The sequence below is a fragment of the Trichomonas vaginalis genome, chromosome V (assembly GCF_026262505.1).
Source record: "Trichomonas vaginalis G3 chromosome V, whole genome shotgun sequence".
Taxonomy (NCBI): Eukaryota; Parabasalia; order Trichomonadida; family Trichomonadidae; genus Trichomonas; species Trichomonas vaginalis.
The window spans coordinates 13,682,420-13,710,020 of record NC_067207.1 but is presented as its reverse complement, the minus strand read 5'-3'; the positions used below and the strand labels follow the sequence as shown (position 1 = coordinate 13,710,020).

Sequence of the window (27,601 nt, the reverse complement as noted above, 5' to 3'; positions counted from 1 at the left end):
TGATAATAGAAATGCTCTATCTAAGGAAAAATTAATGAAAATTCCATATTCTGAATGTTACTTAAATTCAATCACTGCAGCAATTGGTAAACAAAATAAAGGTAAAACATTAACGATATTAAAACAAATTATCATTATTGCTAACACTTCACCCTATTCACATGTGTTAATTTATATCAACCGTTCAGGTTCACCTTCAGATGATACATTTGAATCTTTAAAGCATTTAATCAAAATTCCAATTATTTATTTATCACAAGAAGAAGCAGAAGATTATTTAAAAAACTTTGTAATGTATAAAGAATTATATAATACAATCAAGAAGCAAGGATTAGAGGATAAAATTATTGATAAACAACGGGATGAATTATTTGAAACACTTTCTATTTCAAATTTTGATAGAGAATTTTTGCATTCACTCATTTTTCTAGATGATGCGGTGAAATCAAAACTAATAACTAATGAGAAATCATATTTTAATCAATTATTAACTCAATGTCGACACATTCAGTGTTCATTCTTCATGGCTGTTCAATACTTTAAAGCATTAAGCACAAACATTAAATCAAACCTGTCCACCCTTTTCATTTTCAGTGGTTTTAGTCGTCAACAGTTGAACGTTATGCTTTATCAAGTGAATTTACCAATGAGCATTAATGAACTTTACACACAATATCAACAATTAGGAGAACATGGAAAAATAATAGTTGATTTAAATAAAGGTTCCATTAAATTCGAATAACTTTTTATAATTAATTTTTATTTTTTATTTATAATTAAACATGACAGAAATTGCAAATCTTCTACAGGTTCCATTAAAACAAGGAACAAACAAAAAGGGTGCATATAATAGAACTATGAAAGTTCCAGACGGAATGAAAGAATTAGTCCACATTGTTGCCGGTCTTCAAAAGGATGTTAAACAAATGAGAAACGTTTTAACATTACCAGAAGCTCAAGCATATGCCAAACGTCACGGACCAAATTGGGAAGCACACGAAGCAGACATTACGGGTCCAAATGGAAAACCTGATGGAATAAATGAAGTTTTCGTTACTGATGGTCAAGGAAATATTAAAGTCATAAATGGGTATAAATTAACAATGACGGATTATCCTAAACGTAAAGCATATAATGAACATTATCCTATGCAATTTGATGAAAATGGAAAAGCTGTTAAACAATACATTGGAGAAGGTGAAAATGGTCCAATTAATTCATACCGTCATAATCCATATTCTTACTTCAATGAAGAATTAAATGCTATTGAAGAGGGACCGGATGGATTACCACGATATTCTAACCAGTTTGATGGTCAATATGCAAATTTAAGACCTGAAATTCCAGCTAAGAAATTCTTTAAAGTTGCTTTATTCGATCCAGTTTTCGCAAATGTTAAAGATGAACTTAAACAGCAATTCCAACCAATTATAGTAGCAAGAATTGCATCAGGTGCTTTATCTCAAGCATTCAAAGATTTAATTAAGAAACCATTATATCAGCAACGAGGTTTAACTTATGATTTAGTTAAGGAATCAGATAAAAGAAAATTTGAGAAATCAGATGATTATAAGAATGCAATTAATGAATATATTCGGTCTATTAATTTCGATGAAAATGCTAAAAATCAACTTCATGAACAAATACAGGAAATAATAGATTCAAAAGTTCCAGCAAAATAAAAGTTTAAATATATTTTTTTATTCGAATATAAATGAGAAGACGTTTCACTAGTCAAAAGAACACTAACGCAAAAGCAGAGATTACGGTTGGTTATAACGTAAATGATGATAAATCACGAATTATTCAAAATGTTAAAGTTAATGTTAGTCCTGAATTAACAAGGTCAGCAACTCAACCAAATTTATTAACTCGTGACTTACCGAAGAATGAGGAGAATGAAGAAAACCATGAGAATGGAGACCCAATCATTTTATCTGAACCTGGTAAAGAACCTGTTGAAATTCCCACTTATCCAACATACCCCCCACCTCTTTCATCAAACATCGAGAACCCAGGAATCTACGATTACAGTCGCAATGCGCCATATAAAATAGACATTAATTCTGAATTAATGAAAATTTACCGTGATATCATAACTGATAATTATGATTCAATAATAAATTTAATTGACCAATCCGGTTTAATTATTTTACCTTATGAATCATTAATTCACATTATCGCCATTCTTTGTGATGTTCAAGATTCAGACGTGAAGATTCAATTTTTCATAGATGATGAGTTTCATGCTGCGGAACAGTTGCAAAAATAAATCCTATAAAGGATATTAGCACAATTAAGATATCAAAGAACGGAACAACAACTGAACTTCATTTAACATATAATGATATTTATAATAAAATAGTTGATGAATATAAAATATCACTTGAAAAATTCTTTGTTAAGGCTATTTAATATTCAAGCATTAACATTATCGAATAATAATCCTTTGAATCATAATCGATAATAATTGACCTTTCACCAGTTTCTATCGTTTGTTTATTTTTTTGTTCCCCACTATCCGGATCGGTCATTGTAATTGTTTTTGTTATAGTATCAGCTTTATCTTTAACTTCAATCTTTTTTCCATCGGGATATTTAAACCAAAATTCCAAAAATTCGATATTGTCAATCTGTTCATATTTTAATCTCTCAATTACATTTTTAATACCATCTGAAAATCTTATGAAATGGTCATTATATGGTTTGATTGAACTAAATTTGAATGAAGTGAAATATAACCTGATGATGAATATGACATCGACTCATATTTTCTGAAAACACTAAAATTTATAACATGAATGAATTCTTATTCGTTGAATTTATGAATTCTTGAGGTAATCTTATTCTAGTTTTATTTATCACTGGAAAATAACGCTTTACCATATTTTTAATCGTAATAAAAAAATGTCAATTATCAATATATTTCGAATAATAACTGTGAATTAAATTTAACAGTTAGCGGAATTTATAATGTTACTCTCGTTTCTGTGAGTGGTAAATTTAATCCCATTCTTTTAGACCTTCAGATTATATCTCATTTATTAAAGATGACCATGAGCCGCATAGCGGGGGTCGTAGACCTAAAAACGTATGATATGTATATAAATAATGTGATAACGAAATGGGTATTAACATGATTTTAAGTTATTTAAATGAATCATTTATCGTATGGTATGAAGAAAATTTTAAATCAAAACCCGATAAACTTTTTGAACTTGATGAAATAAATAACCTTATTAAATTTCCGCTGAAAATTAAATTTTGTACTCCTCGTCTTCGTTCATTGTTGGGGATATTAAATTTTGAAAAAGATGTTGGGATGTTTTGTATTCTGACACTGGTTCTAATTTCATTTTAATCAAATGTGATAAGTTAATACCCCAATGAGATTTCACATCAAACATTAGACCCTAACTCTTACCCATCAATACAAAACATTTTATCCATCAACTTAAACATATTTTCTTTATCATATCCGTTCAATTATCCGGGAATTCATTTATTCTTCATTCAAAAGATTTATCAAATATTAAATTTAGAATAACTGACCTATTTGATTGTGATTTAGAATTTATGAATGAAATATTATGGCAATTTCAAATAGAAAAAATAGCTGATGAGATAACAGATTAAATATTTATTTTAAATCGTAATAAATGATTAAACAACAGCAACCACAGACCATTACATACGCCATATATGCATATAATTCAAAGACGGCAGAACAAACGCAAATGTTGAAATATGGAGATTTGAGATAGTATTGAAAAATGACCATTTCGAATTCGTTTGCAAAGGTGGTGCAGTGATATCAAATATAAAAGAAATTTTATTTATGAATTCAAAAATTAAAGGAATAACGGATGATATAACATCAATTCCACCAGAAGAACAAAGATATTACGCATTAAATGCATTTCCTAAAGTTTTGAAGATTGGAAGATTTAATTTAAATGAGGAATTCATAAAAGGTTTCCTAATGACATAATGAAGAAAGCAGATAAGGAATATGTTAACGATGAGTTAGCAAAGAAGGCAGATAAGGAATATGTTAATGAAAAAGATAATAAAATTATAGAAAGGGTTGAATGGTATCATGAACGGACATCGAAGATTCTTAAAACTAAAGCTGATACAGGATGGGTTTCAGAATGTTTAGACCTTAAAGCAGATATATCATTTGTTAACGATGAGTTAGCAAAGAAGGCAGATAAGGAATATGTTAACGATGAGTTAGCAAAGAAGGCAGATAAGGAATATGTTAACGAAATATACCAAAGTTTAGTTGGAACAAAAAATATTGAAACTATTGCTGGTGACTTTTCCGTCTATGAAGAAAACAAATATTTTAGATGGGAGTTTGTACAGTCCTTAAGAAATGGTATACGGTATAAACTCATTCCGAAAAATAACAATGAAATGTATGTAGGCTATATAAAGAATAATGGCACACAAGTTAAAGTTCCATTAGACAACAACTGCTACTTAAACTTATATGGAGACGAACAAAAGAAATATTTAAGAGTTTATGAAATGACAGATATGACAGATATGACATTGTCTAACGTAGCTCCAGCACCATATTATTATGACTATGGTGTTGACGCACGTGTAGACCCAAAAAAGCAAACATTATATTTAGATTATTATAGATATAAAAGATATAATGCAATAGAAAAAACGAGAATAGTATACTATTATGAAGATGACAAAATAAAATATTATAGTCAAGATTTTACATACCCTGAAAACATAAGATTATATTATAAAAAATATTCTGACACAAACCAGAAGAAACCCGAAATAGTTACACTATATTTTAAGTTCAAAAGAGACAATCCTATAATATCTCATATGTTTGATTTAATGAACCCAGTAGGTTCTATTTATACATCTATGGATGTGAGAGGTCCTCAAGCAATGTTTGGTGTTGGTGCATGGGAACAAATAGTCGACAGGTTTTTGTATTGTGCAAACTCTTCAAAGGAAACAGGGGGAAGTAAAACAATTACGGGTGAAAATTTACCTGCACACAGTCACTACATAGATTTAAGTACATCTCAAGCAGGTTGGCATAAGCATAGATATTGGGATTGGTCAGGAATGACAAAAGGTAAAGGATATGATGTTAAAGATGATGTTAAATTTGCCATAAATTGTTACTGGAGTGACACTCAGGGAGAAGGAAACCATACACATCGCGTTTCAGGATATACACAAACAACGGGACAAAGTAAAGATTACATGCCACCATTTATGACTGTATTCGCATGGTATAGAGTTCAATGAATTCAGTCCAAAAATAATTAATTTCATTAGTTTTAAAATTATTTTTATTTATTTTTTTATTTTGTATGTAAGAACAGTAATGTCGGTCGAAGCACAGACGTTCACGAACAAATCTAATGGTGAAACATTCACAAAAGGCACTTATAACGGTATTGAAGTCTTACGTAGAGACAAGGATGGTTACATTAATGCAACAAAGATGGCAAGAGAAGCAGGAAAGTTAAACCATTTAAACAGATTTCTCAATAGTACTAAAATGCAGGAAATTCTTGAGTTTTGGTTGAACGAATACGGTGGAGCCAAAAGTGGCTCAACCTCAAAACGAGCATTTTATGAGCTTACTAAGGGCGTTATGAATGAATTCAAAGGTATTTACATACATCCTGACCTCGTTCATTTTGTTGCTGAATGGTGCTCTGTAAAGTATGCATTTTATGTCAAAGATATTATGGACTCCATAGACAAGAAAGTTCATGAGAAGTTAGATGAAGAAGAACTCGAAGATACAGTGGAGAATGCTAAACCTTTGTTCGAAGAAGAAGTTGGAAAAATGTGTGAAAAACAATTAGAACATGAACGTGAGATATATTATGGTTATAGAGATTCTCCATACGAACTAGACCAATGGGAACAAGAAGATTTAAAGAGAGAATTTAGAGAATATGAACTCGCTAAGATAGCATTTGAAGCTGCAGAAAAGAAGTTAAAAGTTTGGGGTCGTTTTGTACAAAAATATTGTGAGTAAATGAACCATTTATTTTTGGTCAAAGCTTCCACGAGAGAAAAGATTCCTCATTCACTAAGGATTCCAAAAATGAAAAAATCATTGATTTCGGCTGAGAAAAAACAGCAAAACCCTTCTTCACGGGAACAAAAAATAAAGAAGAAATAAAGAAGAAATAAAGTAAATTTTTTATTTATTCCCGTGGAAGATAGAGCACTTTTATGACACTTTTTATTCACGACAAACAAGACAAACAAAGAAAATAAGAAAATACGGCGCTGTCGCGGTTCGAACCACAGACCTTGACCCCTCCATAACACCACCTTAGACCACTGTGCTACGTAGCCTGTCGACATAAGATTTTATAAATTGCATATTTGACGTAAATTTATTTCCCAATTATTCAAAAATAATTAATTATTGAAGAACTGAAGGTGCTACCATGCTACCATGTGCTACCAGGTCATTTAACTTCTCTGAAAAAGTGTGACAACACGACATTTTGACAACATCATGGGTTATTCAAAAATAAATTCCAATCATACTTTATAAAGCTAGACCTTCAGGTCTCGCCGCTTAGCGGCTCATTTACAGGTATTTCATCATCAGTAAATGATTCCTCATTATCGTTTGGTTCAACCTGTTTATATAATCCTTTCATTTCTTCTTTCAAAACATAATACCATGTTTGTTTACCGTCTATTCTTCTATGTTTCCTATCACATTTATCCTTAATACTCATTTGAAAGTTTTTGTCTTTCATGTCTGATGGTTTGCAGAATAGAGCATTTTCACACGTCATACCTGCACACAATTCATCATAATGTGTATTTATCCATACATCTAAAGGATTTGAAGATAATTCAATTAAATCTTGTTTGGCTTCAGTCATCGGTATGATTCGTACATTAAATGATGAAAGGTTATATTGCATAAAATACGTCAGTAAATTATCATAAAATTCCTTTGTGCATGAATCCATTAAATTCTTGAAGTAATCAAATTGACCCTTGAATTTACCATTAACTCTTAAAACTACGTATCTTCTGTCTCCAACTTCAATTTTGACAGGGTAGACGTTGTTAGTTACGAAAATGAAGTTTGCAACGTTCTGAGCAGTTCTTCTGGGTTGATTCTTTTCATTAATTCTTATCTCATTATCCGTAATAATTGATTTCAAAGCGTTGAAGTTTGCGAGTCTGTCTTCACCCACATTCTTGAGTTCATTAAGTACAAGAAACATTTTATTTTCAACTACTGAATTGAAATTACCCGTTAGCTCACTTATTTCGGTAATGTTTTTACATGAATAACCAGCGAGGAGTTCAGAAATAATGTCTGTAAATCTGTTTTTACCTGTTCCCTGAAGTCCTTTCAAAATAATTGCTGTTTCATTCTTGATTCCGGGATGTTGAATCATTGATGCAATCCAGCGAGAAGGTATTTATACACTTCATGTTATTATCACAAATGCTTCTTTAATGAAATTCATAAACATCTCAATTTTTGAGTAATCTGGTTTTTCGAGAACGTTGTATTTATAACCTTGAAACGTTGAGAAAACATCGGGGGAATCAGATTTAAAGCAAACACCCTTAACGGTTAATGAAGACAATTGATTTAGTAGTACATCCCATGCTGTTTTATGTTTTACCTTCTTCTTTAAATAATTTAATCATTTTGAGTGACTCTTTCATGTTTGATTGAAGAACAAATGATATTTGATTCATTTTGTCGTGTATGTTGTAATCTTTCTGAATGAAATATTTATTTCCACAATCTACAAAACGGATTACACGTGATAAATCCTCAATTACTTCAGAACTGTTTTTATACTGATGATTTTCAGCCTTGCGTCTAATATCTGTTATCAAAAACGAGTCGTCAAGTTTGATATCAAATGTTATTTTTGGCTTACGTAATAAAGGTAAAACATATTCATCATAATATTCCTTTTGATATAGTTTTAGAATCTTCACTAAAACAAATGGAGAAGTCATTAAATGTGCATATCTATTACGTGCTTTTTCAAAATTACTTTTTGCATTTTCAGTTAAATTGCAGAAGTTATAAACGTTATCGTATGCTTCATTAATTAAATGATTAGGTAACGAATTAATAGCTTGAAACAGTGTGAATAATGTAACTTCTTTTTCTAAATTCATGTTTCCACCGTCATTATGTACTTCAAAATCACAGATGCCATCAACTATGCTTTGAGCTAGTTTATCATCAATGTTTACATCTTTGTTTTCATTCATTATACTCTTTATTTCTTCGTTCTTCTGTTCAACTCTTACCTTAATATTCAAATCATTTAATATATCGTTTACTGTTCTAGTTAATGTTGAATCATAACTTCCACGAATGAATGAGTATGTTTTGATTGGTTCTGTTGCATTCTTGCGAACTCTTGAATCAGCCATAACCACTAATGAACGCTTTGAATCATCCATTGAAGTCATTATATCAATATCATAATCATTGCAGGAATAACATTTAATCATTCTGTTCGAGGTTGAATAGAAGAAATTAGTGTTGCAATAAATGTGAAGACCTCCTGAAGCGGTTTTAACGATAACATCTTTATCCGAAAGTTTTGATAAAATGTCTTTTCTAACTGTTTCTTTAAGTTCATCATTGTATGATTTATTGATATCAACATCTATAATCGTTAAATTTGAAATTTTATTTACTAATAAAGCCATACCAGTTTTCCTTCCTCTTCCTCCATCGTGTTTGAGGTAGTTATGTAAATCAATCTTGTTTTCACCAATTCTTTCGTTGAGGGTTTTAGTTTCTGCCACAACTAATTCCTCAGCTAATGAATCAATGATATTTTCATCAGAAACGATATAGTTGCTGTTGTTGTTTGTTGCTGTCATTTATATAGGAATAAAAAAATAAAAATAATTAATAACTAACTTTATTTTTCTGTCTTAAGGAAATTCATGAAAATTCATGGTTCAAAACTGAATATCATATAACCTCTTGAAAACGTTTAAACGAACTTGAACTTTCTTTCCTTCAGTATCCGTCAAAGTAACATATGCAATTCCTGATTTTAGGAAACAAACATGCATTTTTCTATAGTTAACTCCTGTATAGTAATAGAATGCGTCCTCATTCTCAACATAGTAGTAGAACTCTAAGTCATGCTTTCCATAAGAGTTTATTTCAATTGCTTCGTCAGATATTTCATCAACGAACTCATAAACTATATCACCATACTTGCTTTTATTTCTATTGTTTTCAGATCTAGAACACCAACGAAGGTTTGAGATTCTGTTGTCGTCTCTTTGATGGTTTATATGGTCCACACACGGTAAATTGTTCGGATTGGAAATAAAATGAGTAGCTATGAGAACATGTTTTTGGTACTTTTTGAGGTTTAATGTTACACAAATATAACCTATTCCTCTGTTATATTCATGTATAATTCTCTTGGTTTCTTTCTTCCTTATTTCAAAAGGCTCAGAACAGTGAATTTCATACTCTTCATCTTGTAAACATTCTTTCCATACATCTTGACCAACAAGTTCAGCGTACATCTGTCTTTACATACAAAATAAAATATATTTTTTTAAAAAACTAAAATATATGTTTATTTCGGGAAAATTCATGACAAAAACATTTACGAAGAAGAAGTCATGACAAAAACATTTACGAAGAAGAAGTCATGACAAAAACATTTACGAAGAAGAAGTTTATTTCCTGTGTTGTTGTCAAAATGTCGTGTTGTCAGTAATTTTCAGAGAAGTTAAATGACCTGGTAGCACATGGTAGCATGGTAGCACCTTCAGTTCTTCAAAAATAATTCATAACTACCTTCCTCCTGTGTTGTTGTCAAAATGTCGTGTTGTCAGTAATTTTCAGAGAAGTTAAATGACCTGGTAGCACATGGTAGCATGGTAGCACCTTCAGTTCTTCAAAAATAATTAATTATTGAATAACCTAAAAACATGAGACTTTGTCTCCGGACTCTTTGAGTCACTTCACGATAAAATAAGTGATAACAAATTTTTATTTTTATCATAAATGAATACCCCACAAGCTCAAAATTTACCACGAATCATAACAAGGGAGGAAATGATAAAAATGATGCAAGAACATGTTAAAAATAACAAACCACTAAAATTGAGAAAATGTGGTTATGCGGTAATGATGGAAAGAGAGATGTTGTCGAAGAGGAATAAAAATTAAATTTGGATAGAGTTTAAAAATTCATCTTTATTAAATTCATCTCTTCCAATCAATTTATTTATTCTATTAAATTCTTTTATTTTTGCTTCACTCAGTTTAAGGATTGAACGATAAGTTTCTAATTTTTCGATTATTTCTTTCCTCTCTTTATCGTTTTCAACCCCACCACATTGTGGCTTCTTTTTGTAATAACATATTTTTGATTTAATTCTGTTTAGTTTCTTTTTATATTCATCGTCTGGACTCTTGACTGCTTCGTTGTTACTCATTTCTTACGAAATAAAAAAATTAAATATTATTTAAATATAATGGAGTAATAAAATAAATCGGAATTTCTATTAATTTATTGTCAACTTCAACTTTAACTAATGCATTGCCGTTAATATATCTAACAAATTCAGCTATTGTGTCAAATCTTCGTCTTCTTTTTGTCATTGATTTATCAGTTTTTCCATAATCGAGATGAATCAAAACTTTATCCCCTTGTTTAAAATTCATGAGCCCCGAATTAATTTGTTCACGTTTAACATCATTCAACCTTTCCATTTGCTTTCTAATATATTCCCATTCTTTTGAAATATCATTTTTCATTTCCACCGGTTTCATGTTTATTGTTCTATGCCATGTATTATTGTAATAATATACTAACTGCTGTATGATGGAGTCATGATTTCCATCCCAGTATATCTGACCGTTAACCCCTAACGCATCTCTAAGAGTTCTCATTACCGCATCAACTATTTTATTATGAAACGTATATGGAGAGGATGAAAAGTAAAAATTAATTTGTGGGAAATAATGAGCCATAGCTGCCTGAAATCCTTTATCACCATCACCCCTTATATTATCTACTCTTTCATGATCTAGTAAGTATTGAATAGCTCTTCTTGTTTCCTGTTCTGTTTTCCCTTTCACCGGAATGCAATATAAATATCTGGTGTTAATGTTAATGGCAAATAAATAAGTAACGTTTCCTCTTGAATATTCTAAATGATCGATTTCGTATGAATATGGATATGGTGCAAATGAAGGGCGACTAAATTTTTCCTTTAACGGTTGAATTTTTGGGTCAGTTGGTTTATTTAATATTTTGAAATCCTTTTTAAAATCCTTTTTAAAATCTTTTTGCTTCTTTAATGTTTGAAATGGATATAATAAAGTGAATGATGAAGGATTAACTGAAGGAGGAGGAGGTACTGTCGTTGGAGGGTTTGGTGTTGCAGGTGGTTTAATTTTATCTGCTTTGATTTTGGATGATGAAGTTTTAGTTGTTGATTTTCCTTTCATTAATTCTGGATGTATTCTATTCATTTGTTTTAAATATGCTGTATATAAAAGTTTAATATACTTTCCCGCTTCGAGTTTATGTTGAAGGATGAATTCCAAAAGTTGATCTTCATTTAAAAGTCGGGCTGAATATGGTTTAACTAATGAATCATAAATTAAAGCTTGTGCTTCATTTATGGTCTGAAGGACCTGGGCGTTTTGCACCTTTAGCTGTTGAACGTTTGCTACTTTCTCTTTTGGTGTTGTTTTCGGCTTTTTCTTCTTTGGCTTTTGTTCCTTTGGCTTTTGCGGCTCAGGATTATATAATTTATATAATTTATATAATTTATCAATATCTTCTTCTGTTAATACTTTATTTTTGAAATCTTTCAACTGTTTAAGTTGTGATTTAGTTTTTCCCTTTGTATATTCATTATTTTTAATTTTGTCTTTAATTTCAGAAATTATTTTATCATGATATTTCAAAATTTCATTTTTATAATATGGATAATAATAATCCATATCATCACCCGTTATATTTTTATTATATTTTTGGAGATATGATTTTAATTCATAATAATTAGGAAAATTTTGATTAAGTACTAAATCATAAATTAAATTTTCTAAATCTGCGTTATCCATTTATATAAAAATAAAATAAATGTTTTAAGGGTGCCCACCTCTTTGAATCATAGTATCAAAACCATTATTTACATATTGAATTGCATCATTAACGGTTCCTCCTTCTAAAACGGTATCAAATGGTGGAGTCCAGATTTCCTGATGATGATCATAAAATCCAGCAAAATTAACCGTATTATTAGGTAAAATATGAATCTCAGCGGTATATCTTCTATCTAAATTTGGATGCCTTATATGTATACCATTACTACCCGGATAAAATCTCAACCCTTGATTTTGTTGACGCATCAAATTATTGAAATTTCTTTCTTCAGGGGTGAATGTTCTTCTCCGTTGTGGTGGTGGTGGTCGTTGTTGCGGCTGTTGATGCTGTGGTGGGATTTGAAAAATTCGTTGTGGTTGATTATTTGGAATCTGAAAGTTAAAACCATTTGGTATAAATCGATTTGGTTCCTTTTGTCTCTTCTGTGGTATTTTATTAAAAATAAAATTTTAAATTGTATTAAATAAATGGCATACAACATCCATTTTCACAACATACAGCCTTAGTGTGTGCTCCTGTTAATGCAGTCTTACCGATTGTTAAGCGAGTCATTGACCCGTTTTTAAGTTGTAAATTAATATTCTGACCATCAAATATCACTTTATCATTTATTATATCCAAATAATTTTTAGGTGTTAATTGTTTATTTTGTCGTAAACTAACTCCTTTCATTTTTTGTGCAATCTTTTTAAAATCACTTCCATCAATTGAACCGTTGAATGAAGTATAACACTTAGGACATAAAGCAACCATGTTATCACCTTGTTTCTCAATTGCTAAACCCAATAACTTCTTCTCATGTGCTTTTTCTTCAGCTTTATTCTTTAATTTAGGTTTAAATTTCTCATTAAAACAGAAGAAATCAAAAGGTGCGAATTTGTAAATGTTTTTATCATAAAATTTTTTATCGGTTACAATTGCTTGAAATGCTTGAGTGTTAGGAAGATTTGGGTCGCCAGCGATTGCCCAATAAGATGAATCAGTATCACCTTCAATGAAATGAAAACGATTAACATCCATGCATTTATACATAAAATCATAAATGAAAACCAAATACCAGTATTTTGCGTTATCTAAAGTGAAGAATGCCTCTTGTAAACATGTATCACATCTATAAAATCTATCTTTAAGCATCACTTGATACGTATCCTCTCCTATTTCTCTTATGTTTTTAAACTTATTTGACATACATGCAACGCGTGCCTTCTGTGCATTCATTATTTTAGTCTTTGCGTAATTTTGTGTATTCATTGCATCGTAACCATATGATCCATTAAGTGAAATCTTGCAAAATAAACTTTTTCCTTTATTTCCTTCTAATTCAGCCTTTTGTCTTTCGTTCATAAATTCATTCGCAAATTCATTAAAACAAGTATTTTTCGTAAATGTTAAAATTGATTGAATGTCATCAATGATAAAATGAAATCTGTCTATTAGATACCAAAGATAATAAGAAGAAAATGGTTGATATTGGTTGTGTGTTGATGCTAACTGAGTTAATTTCCTCTGTTTCTGGTCAACTGGTAGATTGTTTGATTTCATGTAATTATACATAAAACCACCAATTGTTTTTTCATCTGTGATAATATCAAAGTTTCTTATTATTGGTAAAAAGTTTATGTAATCATTAATGTATTTTTCATCAATGTGACCCTTTACTTCAGCCACGAATAAAGTATTTTTCTTCTTAATTATTCCCAGTGCTTTTGCTTTCTTTGTTGCTGTATCACAAATGATAACACCATTCAATCTTCCCGGCATATACATTTTATGGTCAGTATATTGAATGAAATCATGAGGATTAGATGAAAATGATGAAGGATATAATGAATTAAAGTCAACACCAACGAAATGAGTCATAATGTTGGAAGTGTCCTCATTTGATACAGTTTTAGTTTCTGGATTATATGAAAGTTTATTAATGTGCGTGATTCCTTTAAGATTTACTCTATGTTGAACATTTGATAAACCACCAGTAATTCCATTACGGAGAATGTGATAAGCTTCAACTGAATCTAGAGTCATTGGTAAATTATTTTTTAATGTATAATTTCTTAAATTGATTCTTAAACGTTGAACATCTTCATCTTTATTTGATTTTACGACATTGCAATAACAACACATTAACTGACAATTTTCTTTGGTATGTGGTTTTTCATTATCGATTCTATCTAATGTTGGTTTATTAGCATATGTAAACGCTTTACCACACATTTTGCATTTAGATGAAAGGATTAAATCGTGATAGTATTGATAGTCATCCATTGAAACATTGTTTTTAGTATCCCTTTCTGCTTTTTCATCTTGTTTCTTATATGATTCAATTTTATATTTCCAATACTTTTTTGTTAATTCAAAACTTGATTCCACATTTTCTTCTTCTGGATATGTTTCGTTAGGATTGAAGTTCTTATATGCTAACGCGTAACGAATCATTGATGCATTCGATGATAAAGAAAGATTATGAAGCATGTCAATTTTATAAACAAATGTTTCTTCAATAATTTTATCAATTGGGTCAATCATAATTTCAACGTCTTTATTGCAATAATGAATAAAATATTCTAATCTATTCTCAAAATTTTTAGCATCATTGAGATATATTTGATAATCTGAATCGGATATTGTTTCTTGTGTTAATGCTGAATAAAATGAATCTTTCGTGAATGGTTCCTCTTTATATAATTCTTCTTCGTAATTCTCCCATGTGATGAATTGATAAGGGAAAAAGGATTTAACACGTGATTTATTGTTTCCGAAATCTTGAGTGAATTGGTCTAATGTTCCACCCGCTATATAATTTCTGATGTCAATAAATCTTAATTCATATGGACAGTTTGTTTTCTTTACAATGATTTGCTTAAATTGAGAAGAAGAACCCAGCATTGATTTTATTTTCCATTTTGCAGTATTTAAATCACGAAGAATTAAATTTAAATCAAACTTTCCCGAATTAAAACCAATGATATTCACTTTATTGAATTCCTCATCTAGAAGTTCTTTAAATGCTTCCTTCTGTTTTTCATTTAATGTATGAGACAAAGTCCCCGCCGTTTGGTCCGTTTGCGGCTTCATTAATTCTTCATATTGTTCAATATTTGATTTAGCAACTAATGAACAGGTTGAAAATAAAAATTCAATCCAATCAGAGATGAACGAATCACTTGATGTTAAGCAAAAATTCCTCGTAAATGTTTTATCACGGTCTACGACCTCGCCGCTTCGGTCTGAAAGACCTTCAGGACTCAAAGAGTCCGTTTGCGGCTTTATTTTGACAGTTGATGATACCATGAATGGTTTTAAGTAAGCATTCAAAGTTGCACATTCAGAAAGTTGAAGTTCTTCTTTAGTCTCTAATGTTTCGAAGTCAAAAGTAATATAATATCTTGTCGGTTGATAATATTCCTGCAAATTATGAGCTAATAACCACTGATATATCTTCTGTTTCGTAATATGTGGTGCATATGGTTGCTGTGTCTTTTGCAATTGAACGTCTTGAATTAATCTTCCATTATTTTCTTTACATTTCTCACAATGCTTTAAAAATCTTCTTTGGTTTTTCCTTTCTGGGTCATCACGGATAGAATATACTTCTTCTTTGCAAAAGGGGCAAACTTTATATCCTGTGAGTGCTTCAACGTCTGTTATTCTGTCAGCGTGAAGTTTTCCACATGGACTCTGTGTTAATAAAATATTTACTGTTTCAAATTCTGGATCTATCATTATTGAATCCACTAATGGAAAGTCTACCTTACTTATGTCTACGTCTTCTGGTTGAGGGTCACAATAATAAAAATCAATATTAACGTTTAACATTCTTGCTAACCTCTCACTTTCTGATGAAATGTCAAATCCTTCATATGCATCTATGGCTTCATTTAAATAACTTCTACGAGTTTTAGGATTAACACCATCAGGAATGTTATAGAAGCGTTTAAATAACCTTCTACCTTCTGCTCTAATTTGATTATCATTCATTTTTGCTGTTCCGTTTTTGTTCATTTATGTAAGAATAAAAAAAATTAAAAAATAAATAAAAATAAACTTTATTTTTTAAAGCCCATAAAATGAATTAAGAACACATAAATTTTTATCATCTGCGACGTGACGAATACATTTTAATTTACTCAAGAATGCGTACCCTGATACATTAAATCTAATTCCTGTCTTATTTAATTTCACAACTTTGAAAAGGAATGTATGAATAGCTATAAAATGATGAGATGATGTTTTATGGGTTGCTTCCATTTTTTCTGAAATAAATGAATAAATATAATGTTTATAAGTTTTCATATCTTTTATATTCTTAATAACGAATGGTATAGACCTTTCAACTTCGTCTTCCTTCGGTGCTGTTCTTTCATATGAAACATTATTGGTATCTTCAATAATGAAACCACAATCGCATAAAATTTTATATGTACCAATTGTTTCTTTTGATATTTTATCTAACAAATCAAAAACTTTATCAACACCTGTACATTTATTTAAATAATAATTTGTGTAAATATCATGGTCTTCTTTCTTAATCGTATTTGTTGCATATGTTACATTTTTCAGTGCTTTTTTGAATTTTTCAGAATCAAGAGGAGGTGAAAGTAATATACAGGGGTATTCTTCATCGTCAATAAATTGTAACTTATGTTTATGAATAAATTTTGTGCCTTCTTCTGAAAGTGTTTCATCTATTTCACCATCTAATAAATTTTTAGTAGATTCCAAAAAGTAATTTTTATATCTTTCTTCATGAGATTTTTGAACTTCTGATTCTGAAGCTGGGATATTCATTAAACCCTCTACTTCATTCTCATTATATTTTTCAACTTCTCTTAATTCCTTAATTTTTTCATCTATTTCATCTCTTATTTTTTCCAGTCTTTCAATTTCATCATATTCATCATCTTTAATCCGTTCTTCATAATATTCAGGGAAAACATCAGGTTCTTTAGGTTTTTCTTCTTCAGATGTGGGATATAAGAAATTTATAACATCATCTTTATTCATTTTTCCATCATAATCTAAATCATTTAATAACTCCGCGAATTTTTGACAATTTCTTAAATAATATTTATTAACTTCATAACTCGCCTCCTCTAATATATCCTTTATTTCCTCGTTTGTGAATCCCAATTTTTTAACGTCGTTAGTCTTGACACTCATTTTCATACGAATTAAAAAAATAAATTATTCAAAAAATGTAAGACATGAATTTTTAAAGTTTATTTTTCATTCATGAATGATAATTATATCTGATTTCTTTTATTCTCTCGTACATACTAGATTTGAAAATTCGGAACTTTTACCATAATCTCCTAAATGTTTTCTTATCCCTAACGTGTGCCAGTTATTATATGAAACTGTATAAACTTTATCTTTATCTTTACACCTTTCATCACTTCCAATATATTTATATCTCAGTTTTGATTTAGCATTTTCATATTCATTAGCGTTTAATAATTCACAGTCTTCCTTTTTAAATTGATGTTTAAGATATTCAGGATTTAATACTCTACGTTTATATGCTCCTAACTTAGTTCTAAAGGTTTTTCTACAAAATTTAGGAATTCCATCCTCTTTAATGTCATCAATGATTTCCATTTCATTATTTTCAATTTCTTCTTCTCGTTTATGAGGTCTTTGATTATGACTCCATTGATTCCATGAAATTAAATATTCTTTATCATTATATTTATACCTCATTAGCTTATTTTGGCTTTCATATTCATTTAATAATTCACAATCTTCATTTTTAAATTGAAGTTTAACCCATTCAGGATTTAAACAATGTTTAATTAATCGCGGAATATCTGACATCATCTATATATAGCTTCTTTTATAAAAGATAAAAAATAAATTATTTTAAAATTAATGTTAAAAATTAATGTGTTTAGTATATAAATATATTTTAATGCATCGTCTATATATAGATGCAACAAAAAAAGTCACACAACCCGCACTCATATACTACTCACTTTTCGAAAAAATCGAAACTGCAAGGATCTCCGATTCTCGATATGATAATTTATTTGACTCCGGGGGACACCCCGGTTATCAAATATATTTATTAGAATGGAAAATATCTCACTTTTCGAAATTTTTTAACAAAAATATGGCATTCTTAAATTATAGTTACATGTTATTTCACAATCATTATCAAAGGTACATTCACTATTTTTGACAAAATTTTAAATTTTCATGGGGTTGTAAATCTTATAATAACTAGATGAATAAGGAATGAATCCCAGTATAATGTGCATCATTATATTAAACACTATATGTAAGGCTAATGATTCTATTAACACTTATGAAGATCTATAGTATTTGAGCAGATAAATTTGATAATTTCCAAAACTCTTATGTTTCAAAATTAAAGTGTGCGAATGCATTTAAATGAGAGCAAAAAGATATTGATGCTGTTAAAACTAGGTGTTAATTTGCAATTATTTCGCATCACAAGAACTACCCAGTAAATTCGGCTATCTTTCTTTGCAATTATTCTCCATTATACATATAATATAATGGTTAGGGTTTGAAGAAAAGTTACTAGAGAATTATTGACTTTTGAAATAATGCAGAATTTTACTTGAAGAAATCATTAATTTATGAGTTCCAAATTGCTAAGCATGACGAAGGATCATTAAATTTGCTACAATTAAATACACTTATTGCAGAATTAAGATTTTTGAAATTAAAAGTTTGAAATATTGCCTTTTTGAATAAAAATTTAAATTTTATTATATAATCATGATAATATCTTATAGAAATTAAAAGAAAATATTTTAAACAATTCAAATATTTTGAATGTCTTATCAATTTAAAATATTAAAAGATAGCTTGATTTTATCATCATTAGTTGTTATCAAAGTTTTCTTCTTTTGATGAACAACAGTAAATGATTTGTTAATTACTTGTCTTCCTTTTTCGCAGCAAAATCGAAAGTTATGATGATAATCTTGCTCTCAATTTTGAAACTCTCTGATTTACAAGTAAGCATTCCTTTGGAAAAGCAGTCCTATTCTGTTTTCAAGATATTTTAAAGCCTCCATTTCATACAATGCGCAGATCTATTCGAAATTGCAAGAACTCTCAAGAAAAATGCAGCAGCAAAGAAGATTCCATAGTTTCTAGCATCAAAAATTTACAACCTTAATACAACAGTTAAAGAGAAGCTCGAAAAGAAAATATTTAACCATAAAGCTGGAAACCATTCGATATCTACTATTGGATCTAATAAAAAGTTAATTATAACATATTTAACATGCTATTTGTTGACTTTGTTCCATTATATTACCATATATATCTTTTTGAAATCTAAAATATTTTTACGATTTTAACCATGTGTTGTTGAAACAGGTCAGGTGAGTGGGGCTTCCAGGCGCGTTGCGCCCTCTAGCCCATAAGAAATTTTTGTTTAGATTAAAATTAAAATTTTTATTCTGAAATGTTTGCTTTAATGTTTTTTACGGATGGAAATGAACTGGATATCGTCTGAGTCTTCGCTTGTTTCCTCCTCCTCTTCTTCTTCGTCCGAATTGTCTTCATCTTCACAATAACCAGATAAGAAGATGGTTATTGTGGTTTGTTCTGGTTTTTTGAGAAGCATTTTGGCTGTGCCAGTAAAAACGAACTCAAGATTTTGATAGAATTGTCTGCTTGAGTGAGTGAATTTGCATACTGTAAGTGGCATTGCAACTCGGTTTGCTTGAACAGATATTATTGAAACTTCTTCTCCATCTGGTATCCGTTCAGGAATCTCTAAAGCGGCTGTTGTTATAATATGCATATTGTTTTCGTAATGCAATTTTGGATATATTTCGAATGGATGTGCAGCTACACCAGCTGGAGCAACAATGGAAAGATTCCAGGAGAAAGAACCGCGTTTGTTTTCATCTTCTTTCCAATTGTAAGTTAAAGGATAAGGACGAAAGTCGTTGAGTGTTTCATATAGCTATTCTCTTAAGTTTGGTTCACAGCAAATAATGAACTCGTCAATTGCTTGAAGAGATATCATAGTTGAAACATAAGGCAAATTCGACAAGAAAAAGTCAACCATTACTGTCGGGTTTTGAACTTTGTTTTCTAATGTTTCGACTGGTTTTATTATACTTTTGAAATATCTATCATAGTCATTGTTGTCTGTTAAGGACAAATTGTTTGGATAAGCTGCAATGAGTCTTCTATATCTTGCTTCTGTTGTTGAGAATGAGAAGACACCTTCTGGTTCTGTAGGAGTGTAAGTTTTTAGTTGAACTTTGCGTATGTTTGGTGTCTGATTTGAGTCTGATTGGACTGAAACAACTTGAGCTTCTGTAGTTTGTTGTGTTATTGTTTGTTCTGAAGGTTGCTCTGATGTTTGTTCGACTTCTGCAGTTTCTTTTGGTTGAATTTGAGCTTCAATTTGTGTCTGATTGGAGTCTGATTGGACTGAAACCTGTGTAACCTCTTTGGACATACTAGTAAAGTATGAGGATATAAGTGTTTGACCTTTAAAGAGCTTTTGTAAAGAATTGTCAGTCATGCTACTACTGTGGTCTTGCATTAGACAAAAATGAACTGACCAGAAGTTTGTGGAAAATGAATATTGAATAAAAACGGTTTTCGTCAACGGTAACCCCTCTATTTTTTATTTTATTTAATAGTTACCGTTGGAAAAAACGGTTTATCTCAAATATTGAATGAACTATAAACGTTTTTTGTTTTCTATATATACTTTTTTGTCCAACGGTAAAACTTTTTACACAACGGTTTTTGAGAGTCGTCGCCGTTGACTTTTTTGTAGAGCACTCAAAATAGTATAACTTTGTCCGGACAAGTAAGGGTCTATCGTCGCTACAGGAAAAGTTACAGGCGTTCCAAGGAAGTATACTTTGAGAAGCCTTTTTCCCCTTATAGAATGAGATAAGACGGTTATTTTACAAAACTGACAACACTTTGACCGAGTAGTTTTTGTGCTGAACAAAAAGTGTCATATAAACATCTGTCAAAAACCGCTTTTTAACTTCACTTAAAATGCCACGTAAGCTACGTAAGAATATACGTAAGAGGAAGGGAGCATTGAAACATCCAATAGTAAAACTGACACCACAACAACAGTTGCAACAACAAATGATGAATGACCCCACTATGTTGCAACAAATGTCAAGCAACCCTATGCTTTAAACCGAGTTTTGGTGCACAGAGTGGAGGTTTAAGAGCGGCACTTTTAGCGAAAATGGCAGGCTATGGTGGAGCTGCAGACGGAACAGCTTATAACCCTCAAAGTCAAATGAATTTGAGTTCACTCAAAAATCAAATAACAGATGTCAAAAAGTCAACATAGACATACAGAAGCAAATAAGTGAAAACGAAAAGAAACTAGAATATGACAGACACACAAAGAAACTCAATGAGTTAAACGTAGAGAAAAAGAAGAAAGAAGAACAACTGAAAGAACTAAGTACAGAGGAATATGCGAAAAAAGTGTCAGAAAAAGCAGCAGAAGTAGCAAAAATGGAACAAGATGTTTTAAATTTGAAAAACCATACTACTCAATATAAAGTACTGAAAGATGAAGAGATAAAACAAAAAGCCCTGAAGACATATATGGATAGCGATGAGTATAAAAAAGAAGTTGAAGCAAATGTAAAGGCAGAAAAACTTTTACAGTTGCAAAACCAAACCGTACAGTATGAAAACTTAGCACAAGAAAGTAAAAATAACGACACAGCCATGCAGAAGGCAATGAAAAAGCGCAGAATATATAAAAGCTAACAATGACTGGTTAGATGCCCAAGCCAACGCTAAAGCAGCCCAACTTATAGGGTCAATAAGGACAAAAATACAAGCGGATGAAGACAGTTCAAATGAAGCTTTAATGAATGCTGACTTTAAGAATGCCTTCGAAGCTCTTCATAGTAAGGTGAAACTAGTGAACGACTTCTCATCTGGAAAGAAACTGAAGTCTGAAGGTTTCGACAAAGAGTTAAGAGAAGTAGCACAAAATATGACGAAAATAACAGATGCAGCAACGAGACAGGCAGTTCAAAGTGCCTATGACGCCGTTAGAGCAACTGTTGTGAAAAGTCAAGAAAAAGAGTTACAACAGACCAAAACAGACCTAGTAAATGCTTTCTTAAAACGAAAAGTCAGGTAGGACATTATGCTGCAGATGGAACATATGTGCCAGCTGGTGGAACTTATATACCACCAAACCCTCCAAGAGAAGCACCTGCACCAGGACTACCTAAAACATTTACATCGTCACATGGACACAGACACAGGCATGCACCACAACAACAACCAACACAACAACCAACAGTTCAAAATCCAGCACAGCAACCAACAGTTCAAAACTCTGCACAGCAACCAACAGTTCAAAACTCTGCACAGCAACCAACAGTTCAAAATCCAGCACAACAACCACCTCCACAACCAGCACAACAACCAACAGTTCAAAACCCTGCACAGCAACCACAAACAGAGCAAGGACATAAAAGAAGTAGAGAAAAAGGAAACCAAGAATTCTTAAAAATGCTTAAGGAAGATTATGGTTACCCAGATACTCTTGACTTTAGTGACAGATATAAAGAAGCTATTAGAAAGTTCAAGGAAGGAAATACTGACCCGAACCTATTTAGCTTTATGGCTCAGCATCAAATCGGATATAATCTCAAACCTGGAAAATACAAGCTCGCTAAGGGATATGATTTAATAGCATATCATCCAAATGACATGAATGAATTTACTCCGAGATATTTGATGTCAGCTAAATGATAATTCAACTCTCTTCATGAAACGCGTAAAAAATAGAGACGGAACGAAAGAAGAAAGGTTTATGAGTCCGGATGACTTAGATAGGGAACTTGTTAAAAACGGTCTCGGAATATATGAAATGCCAGCAGATGAGGTACAAGAAACTCACAGGAAGAAGTTCAGATACAACCAGACATGGAAGAAATAGTTCAGCAACAACAGCTAGAAGAGCCTGAAGGAAACGAACAAGTCCCTCCTTTGGAAACTAACTTCACAGAACTAGATGAAGATTTGGAACAGCCGAAAAATCTTGACCCTCAACAAGAGTATGAGGTGAATATGGAATCTTTCCAAGAGTCTAAGAAAAATTCGGCTGACATAGTAGAAGAATATCGAAAAATGTTCACCGACATACAAAAGACTCCAACATCAGATGAAAATATTCAGCATAGAATGGAAGTACTGAAAGAAAATGTACGCAAATACAATAATCCTTTTTACTTACGACCATATAACGTTCAATCTTTGGCTGAACTCGGTGAAAATAAAAGGTTAAATTTCAACAAAACATATAGAAATGAAACATTGTTTAAAGTTCATTCAGAACCTAACCAATATGGAAACAAACCTACTTTTGTTTCTGCAGACTATGGAACTACAATGAATGGGGTCATAAAGCTAATCCGGATAGGTGGTTCATAAACTTACAACCTCAATTCCAAGAAGTTGTAGACGCAATGGAAGTGAATGGTGAACCAGATATAACGGGTATTTTCAGCGCGGCTTTAATGCCATTGAAAGATATGAAAGATGCAGATATTTTGGACCAGTATGAAATGAACATGGCTGAGGGAAATATAACACCTGACGTTCTAGAACATTTATCTCAAAGAACTACACAGAACCATAGAGATGGTATATTTGGTGAAGAGTTTAGAAAGAAAGTTAGGGAGAGAGAAGGAAGAGAACCTATTGTACATGACCTTGCAAACGAAAGTTTGCAAAATGTCATAAAAACTTACTTTGCAGACAATGAACTGAGAAGGGATGAATATTTAAGAAAACTCAAATGGACAGTACCAAATGAAATGTTAGTATTGAAAAACATGTTCCTTGACAAAATAAAACCAACTACAGAAATAAATGACGCAAGACTGAAACGTTGGGTAAAAGCTTTCCCATTCACAAAAGATATTATTGGTTACATGGAAAGAAAACCAGAATGGCTACAAAAACATATATTTGGAAACGAGCTTATTCCATATGGACAAGCTCTGTTTGAAGAGCTTGAACCGGAAACTCAGGAAAGAGTCATGCAAACAATAAGCGAAGACTCAAATACAAACTATGACAAAATCTTTCTAGGATATAGGTTACCTGAGATGGGCGACCAGAGCCCAAAGGCAAAAAGGACATGGGAAATTTACAACATACTAGGTGAACATGAGGCAAAGATGCAACAACTTGAAGCAGAGGGCAAGTTACCAAAAGCGACACCAAAGAAGAAGAGAAGAGTAGAACAAAGTGAAAGTAGTGAAGAAGTAACTTCATCTAGTGAAAGTAGTGGCAATGAAGGAAAAAGAAGAGTTAAAAACTCAGTCAGGAAGAAAGTAAAGCTTGGTCCGAGTGGGTTCTATTATGACACATAAATCCAACTATTCTATATTTTTACCCATATGAAATGTACGCCGCTCAGAATATAACGCCAACAGTTTTGGATGCCATGAACGGAAATGTTTCCGAATGGTATAACGAATGCGACAATGCCATTAGAAGGTCAGAAATAGTTCCTGGAACTTACGAATATACAACTGCTGTTTCTTATGGAAACGTAGGTGAGTTTGGAGAAGGTTCTTCAACAACAGTAGATATTGCTTGCGACAGGTTTCATATTATTTCTATTGACAACTCATTCTTATACGTGGAACAAGACATTGAAATAAAACCTTCTGCCAAGTTGTCTGACAAGAAAGGTTGCAATGGAATTTTCTATGTCGGATACCAATATGCTCCAGAAGTTTTCATGGGATATAAGATATATTCTAACTCTGACTTAGTTCAAACAGTAACATGGGCAAACTATGAATGGTTCGCTTTGAGAAACTCAGTACAACCACAAGCTAGAGAACAAACAGACCAGTATGCAACATTGAGAAAATAAGAAGACTTGACCCTAACGTTCCAGGAGTTTATGTTAACCTTTCTGGACAAACTGCAGCAGCAGTAACCAAAGTAAAACTGAAACTTAGAGTTCCTTTGTCATCTTTCCTCATCTTCAGGTTTTTAAGATACTTGCCAAACTGGGCAGGAAAAATTTCTATCGAACTTACTCCAAGCAAAAATAACTTAGTCATTGCACCAACACAAGACCCATTCACTATTACAGATACAGCTGGTGGACTGCCAGCATACCATTTGGAATTTGCAAAGACAAAGTTGACTTAGACTTTGGTTTCTCAAACCTCAACACTGAAGTAAACTATTATTTCATGCAGCAGCTACTGCTTGGGACCCAGTTAAGTTCACATGCGAACAGTTTGAATGCAAGAGAATAGAAAGCAGACTTGCAGTCTATATGTTGGACCCAGATATTTCAAATGCTTTAGCTGCCAAATATATTGCAGTTCCACTTATGTTCCCTATACACCAAATATCTGTCAAAGACTTTGCAGGTGAAGTTGGAAACCAAAATCCAGGAGCCGCAGGTGCAAGAACAGATATTGCTTTAACAACTGCAATGAAACATGCAGATACTATGTTTGTACTGTTCAGACGAACTATAAATGACTATTCTTGTTTCTACAACCCTGGTATTAAATATCATATAAACATAGATGGCAAATATTATCCAAGAGAAGAATATTCTACAGTTGAGGATATGAGGTCATACAACTTGACATTAGATGCTATGAACTTTAACAACAACTTCACAACAACCATTAACCCTGAAATGCAAAGTTCTATTATGCCATATGTGAAAGTATGGACTCATACAGGAGGTCAAAAAACTCAATATACAAATGGAGACCGTTCAAACTTTTGGCTTGGCATTCCATTTGCTGACTCAGAAGACTTTATGGGTGGTATTTCAACTGTTGGTACAGTTCAAATACAATATACTGGTGACAGAGACGGTCCAGATGAATTGAGAGCAAAGAAGTTTACAAAACCAATAGCACTTTTCACGGAAGATGCTCTTTTGAAGATTCGTTCGATGAAACCTGCTGGGGCTCCTCAGATTGGCATAACGACAGCTTCCATCGAGCAGATTTTGGCAGCAGGTCAGTAAGTTGTTCTTGAACTGACTTCTCTCCGTCAAATATTGACAGTACGCCAGTTTTGACATAATATTGTATTATAAACTTTCCTTTAGTAATATCTGTAAGTTTTGAAGTTATATTTTTGTCTGCTTCAAGAACTTTCACCATTTCAGTTATACCAACTTTCTTTGCTTTATGAAAATATTTAGGTTCAGCAAAGACTGCTATTCTATAACATTTTCCATTGTTTGTGTAAAGAACTATTCTGTCAATGTATTTGTATTGTTTGTGAGTATAAACTTTGTTCTGCTTCAATTCAATAAGATATCCGAATACGTCCATCTTTTTATTCTAAGTAAAATGTCATTTCCGAAAAATAGAAGCGTAAGTGTTTCAAAGGTTTAATGGCGGTGGCAGATGTGAAGTTAAATTCACCAACTCAAACAAACAGTCAAAGTGTTGTTGTCAATGTCAAAGACAGAGATGTTGAAGTGGGGAAACCATACGAAGACGAAGATGGTATAACAATTGTTCCTGTAAAAGAACCAACATATCCTGAAGTTAACAGAGACTTTAAGTTCTGTTGCAGATATTCGAAACGACTACCAACAACTGAAAGACAAACTTCAAACTCAGGAAGAAGATTTGTCAGCTTTAGTATAATGTTAAACTTGGTCGAACACAACCCTGTAAAAGTGAACTCATATGTCATTGCACCTCATGAAGTTTTGAAAGAACTATTGAAACTTTGACAGAGGCAGACGATATAAACATCAAAGAAATAGAACCCGACATTGTTGCTGTGGTGTTTCATATAATGTCATTGACAAGATATACGTTATGAAAGGAGGTGAAACGTTGAACTTAAAATATAGTTTCCCAGACGTTATAAAATATTTGACGACCACAAATTTCATTAAAATTTATTTGCTAAGTAAATGGCAGAAGACATAATATTTATACTATTACGACTAAAAACCCTGATCATATAATTCTATAACAACAAACTTACAAAGTCCTCAAGGACGATATTGTAAACTAACCTTAAACACAATGACGACTAAAGCCTGTTTTGCTCTTTTGACACCAGAAGACTTTATTGTTGTGAATGGTAAAAATACTCCTTTGAAGATACTTACTCAGATATACCACCAACAGGTTTTGTTGACTTATTTAATACTTTAAGTACGGATGTAACATGTGCTGCAACTAGAGCAGGTTTCATTATGTTTGGATGTCCGACTGAGTTTACTATAAACGATATGAGCTATAATACAAAACTTATTTCTGGTTTTTACTACCAACAGTTTCCTATAACAGGAAAAGGTGTCATACAAGGAATGTCTATTCCATTGACATTAAGCACACCAATCTTATATATTGTTTCAAACTTAGGTTCAAAGTGTTATTCGAATGTCGACAGAAACTATTATGACCAAA

At 31.6% G+C, this 27,601-nt stretch overlaps 9 protein-coding genes and 2 pseudogenes across 11 annotated transcripts, besides 5 other annotated features; 5 read left to right on the top strand and 6 right to left on the bottom strand.

Annotated features, from left to right (window-relative positions):
• Positions 1-40: 40 nt before the first annotated feature.
• Positions 41-12,127: a mobile genetic element.
• On the top strand, positions 4,423-5,292 carry TVAGG3_0331350 (phage tail repeat-like family; the record flags this gene model as incomplete). Its single annotated transcript, XM_051230448.1, has 1 exon — positions 4,423-5,292. One exon carries the CDS (start codon positions 4,423-4,425, stop codon positions 5,290-5,292), a length of 870 nt encoding a protein of 289 aa, XP_051100178.1.
• TVAGG3_0331340 (uncharacterized protein) lies at positions 5,372-6,037 on the top strand (the record flags this gene model as incomplete). Its single annotated transcript, XM_051230447.1, has 1 exon — positions 5,372-6,037. The coding sequence occupies one exon, from the start codon at positions 5,372-5,374 to the stop codon at positions 6,035-6,037; it is 666 nt and encodes a 221-aa protein (XP_051100177.1).
• Positions 6,600-7,259, bottom strand: TVAGG3_0331330 (uncharacterized protein; the record flags this gene model as incomplete). The annotated part of the gene is made up of 1 exon (XM_051230446.1): positions 6,600-7,259. A coding segment is annotated over one exon (660 nt), but the record flags the coding sequence as incomplete, so codon positions are not given.
• TVAGG3_0331320 (Prim-pol domain family) lies at positions 8,147-8,901 on the bottom strand (the record flags this gene model as incomplete). Its single annotated transcript, XM_051230445.1, has 1 exon — positions 8,147-8,901. A coding segment is annotated over one exon (755 nt), but the record flags the coding sequence as incomplete, so codon positions are not given.
• TVAGG3_0331310 (HNH endonuclease family) lies at positions 8,983-9,567 on the bottom strand (the record flags this gene model as incomplete). The annotated part of the gene is made up of 1 exon (XM_051230444.1): positions 8,983-9,567. One exon carries the CDS (start codon positions 9,565-9,567, stop codon positions 8,983-8,985), a length of 585 nt encoding a protein of 194 aa, XP_051100174.1.
• TVAGG3_0331300 (uncharacterized protein) lies at positions 10,216-10,488 on the bottom strand (the record flags this gene model as incomplete). Its single annotated transcript, XM_001294358.1, has 1 exon — positions 10,216-10,488. The coding sequence occupies one exon, from the start codon at positions 10,486-10,488 to the stop codon at positions 10,216-10,218; it is 273 nt and encodes a 90-aa protein (XP_001294359.1).
• On the bottom strand, positions 10,508-12,127 carry TVAGG3_0331280 (integrase core domain containing protein family; the record flags this gene model as incomplete). Its single annotated transcript, XM_051230443.1, has 1 exon — positions 10,508-12,127. One exon carries the CDS (start codon positions 12,125-12,127, stop codon positions 10,508-10,510), a length of 1,620 nt encoding a protein of 539 aa, XP_051100173.1.
• Positions 12,128-13,296: 1,169 nt separating this feature from the next.
• Positions 13,297-16,148: a mobile genetic element.
• An 833-nt stretch (positions 16,149-16,981) lies between these two features.
• Positions 16,982-17,298: a mobile genetic element.
• Positions 17,299-18,325: 1,027 nt separating this feature from the next.
• Positions 18,326-19,521: a mobile genetic element.
• A 162-nt stretch (positions 19,522-19,683) lies between these two features.
• TVAGG3_0331230 lies at positions 19,684-20,688 on the bottom strand (annotated as a pseudogene). The gene has a single exon. A coding segment is annotated over exon 1 (1,005 nt).
• A 1,190-nt stretch (positions 20,689-21,878) lies between these two features.
• Positions 21,879-23,282, top strand: TVAGG3_0331220 (annotated as a pseudogene). Its single transcript has one exon. A coding segment is annotated over exon 1 (1,404 nt).
• A 222-nt stretch (positions 23,283-23,504) lies between these two features.
• Positions 23,505-27,601: part of a mobile genetic element that runs on past the window's edge.
• Positions 23,744-24,550, top strand: TVAGG3_0331210 (protein of unknown function, DUF4106 family; the record flags this gene model as incomplete). Its single annotated transcript, XM_051230442.1, has 1 exon — positions 23,744-24,550. One exon carries the CDS (start codon positions 23,744-23,746, stop codon positions 24,548-24,550), a length of 807 nt encoding a protein of 268 aa, XP_051100172.1.
• TVAGG3_0331200 (protein of unknown function, DUF4106 family) lies at positions 25,477-26,190 on the top strand (the record flags this gene model as incomplete). The annotated part of the gene is made up of 1 exon (XM_051230441.1): positions 25,477-26,190. The coding sequence occupies one exon, from the start codon at positions 25,477-25,479 to the stop codon at positions 26,188-26,190; it is 714 nt and encodes a 237-aa protein (XP_051100171.1).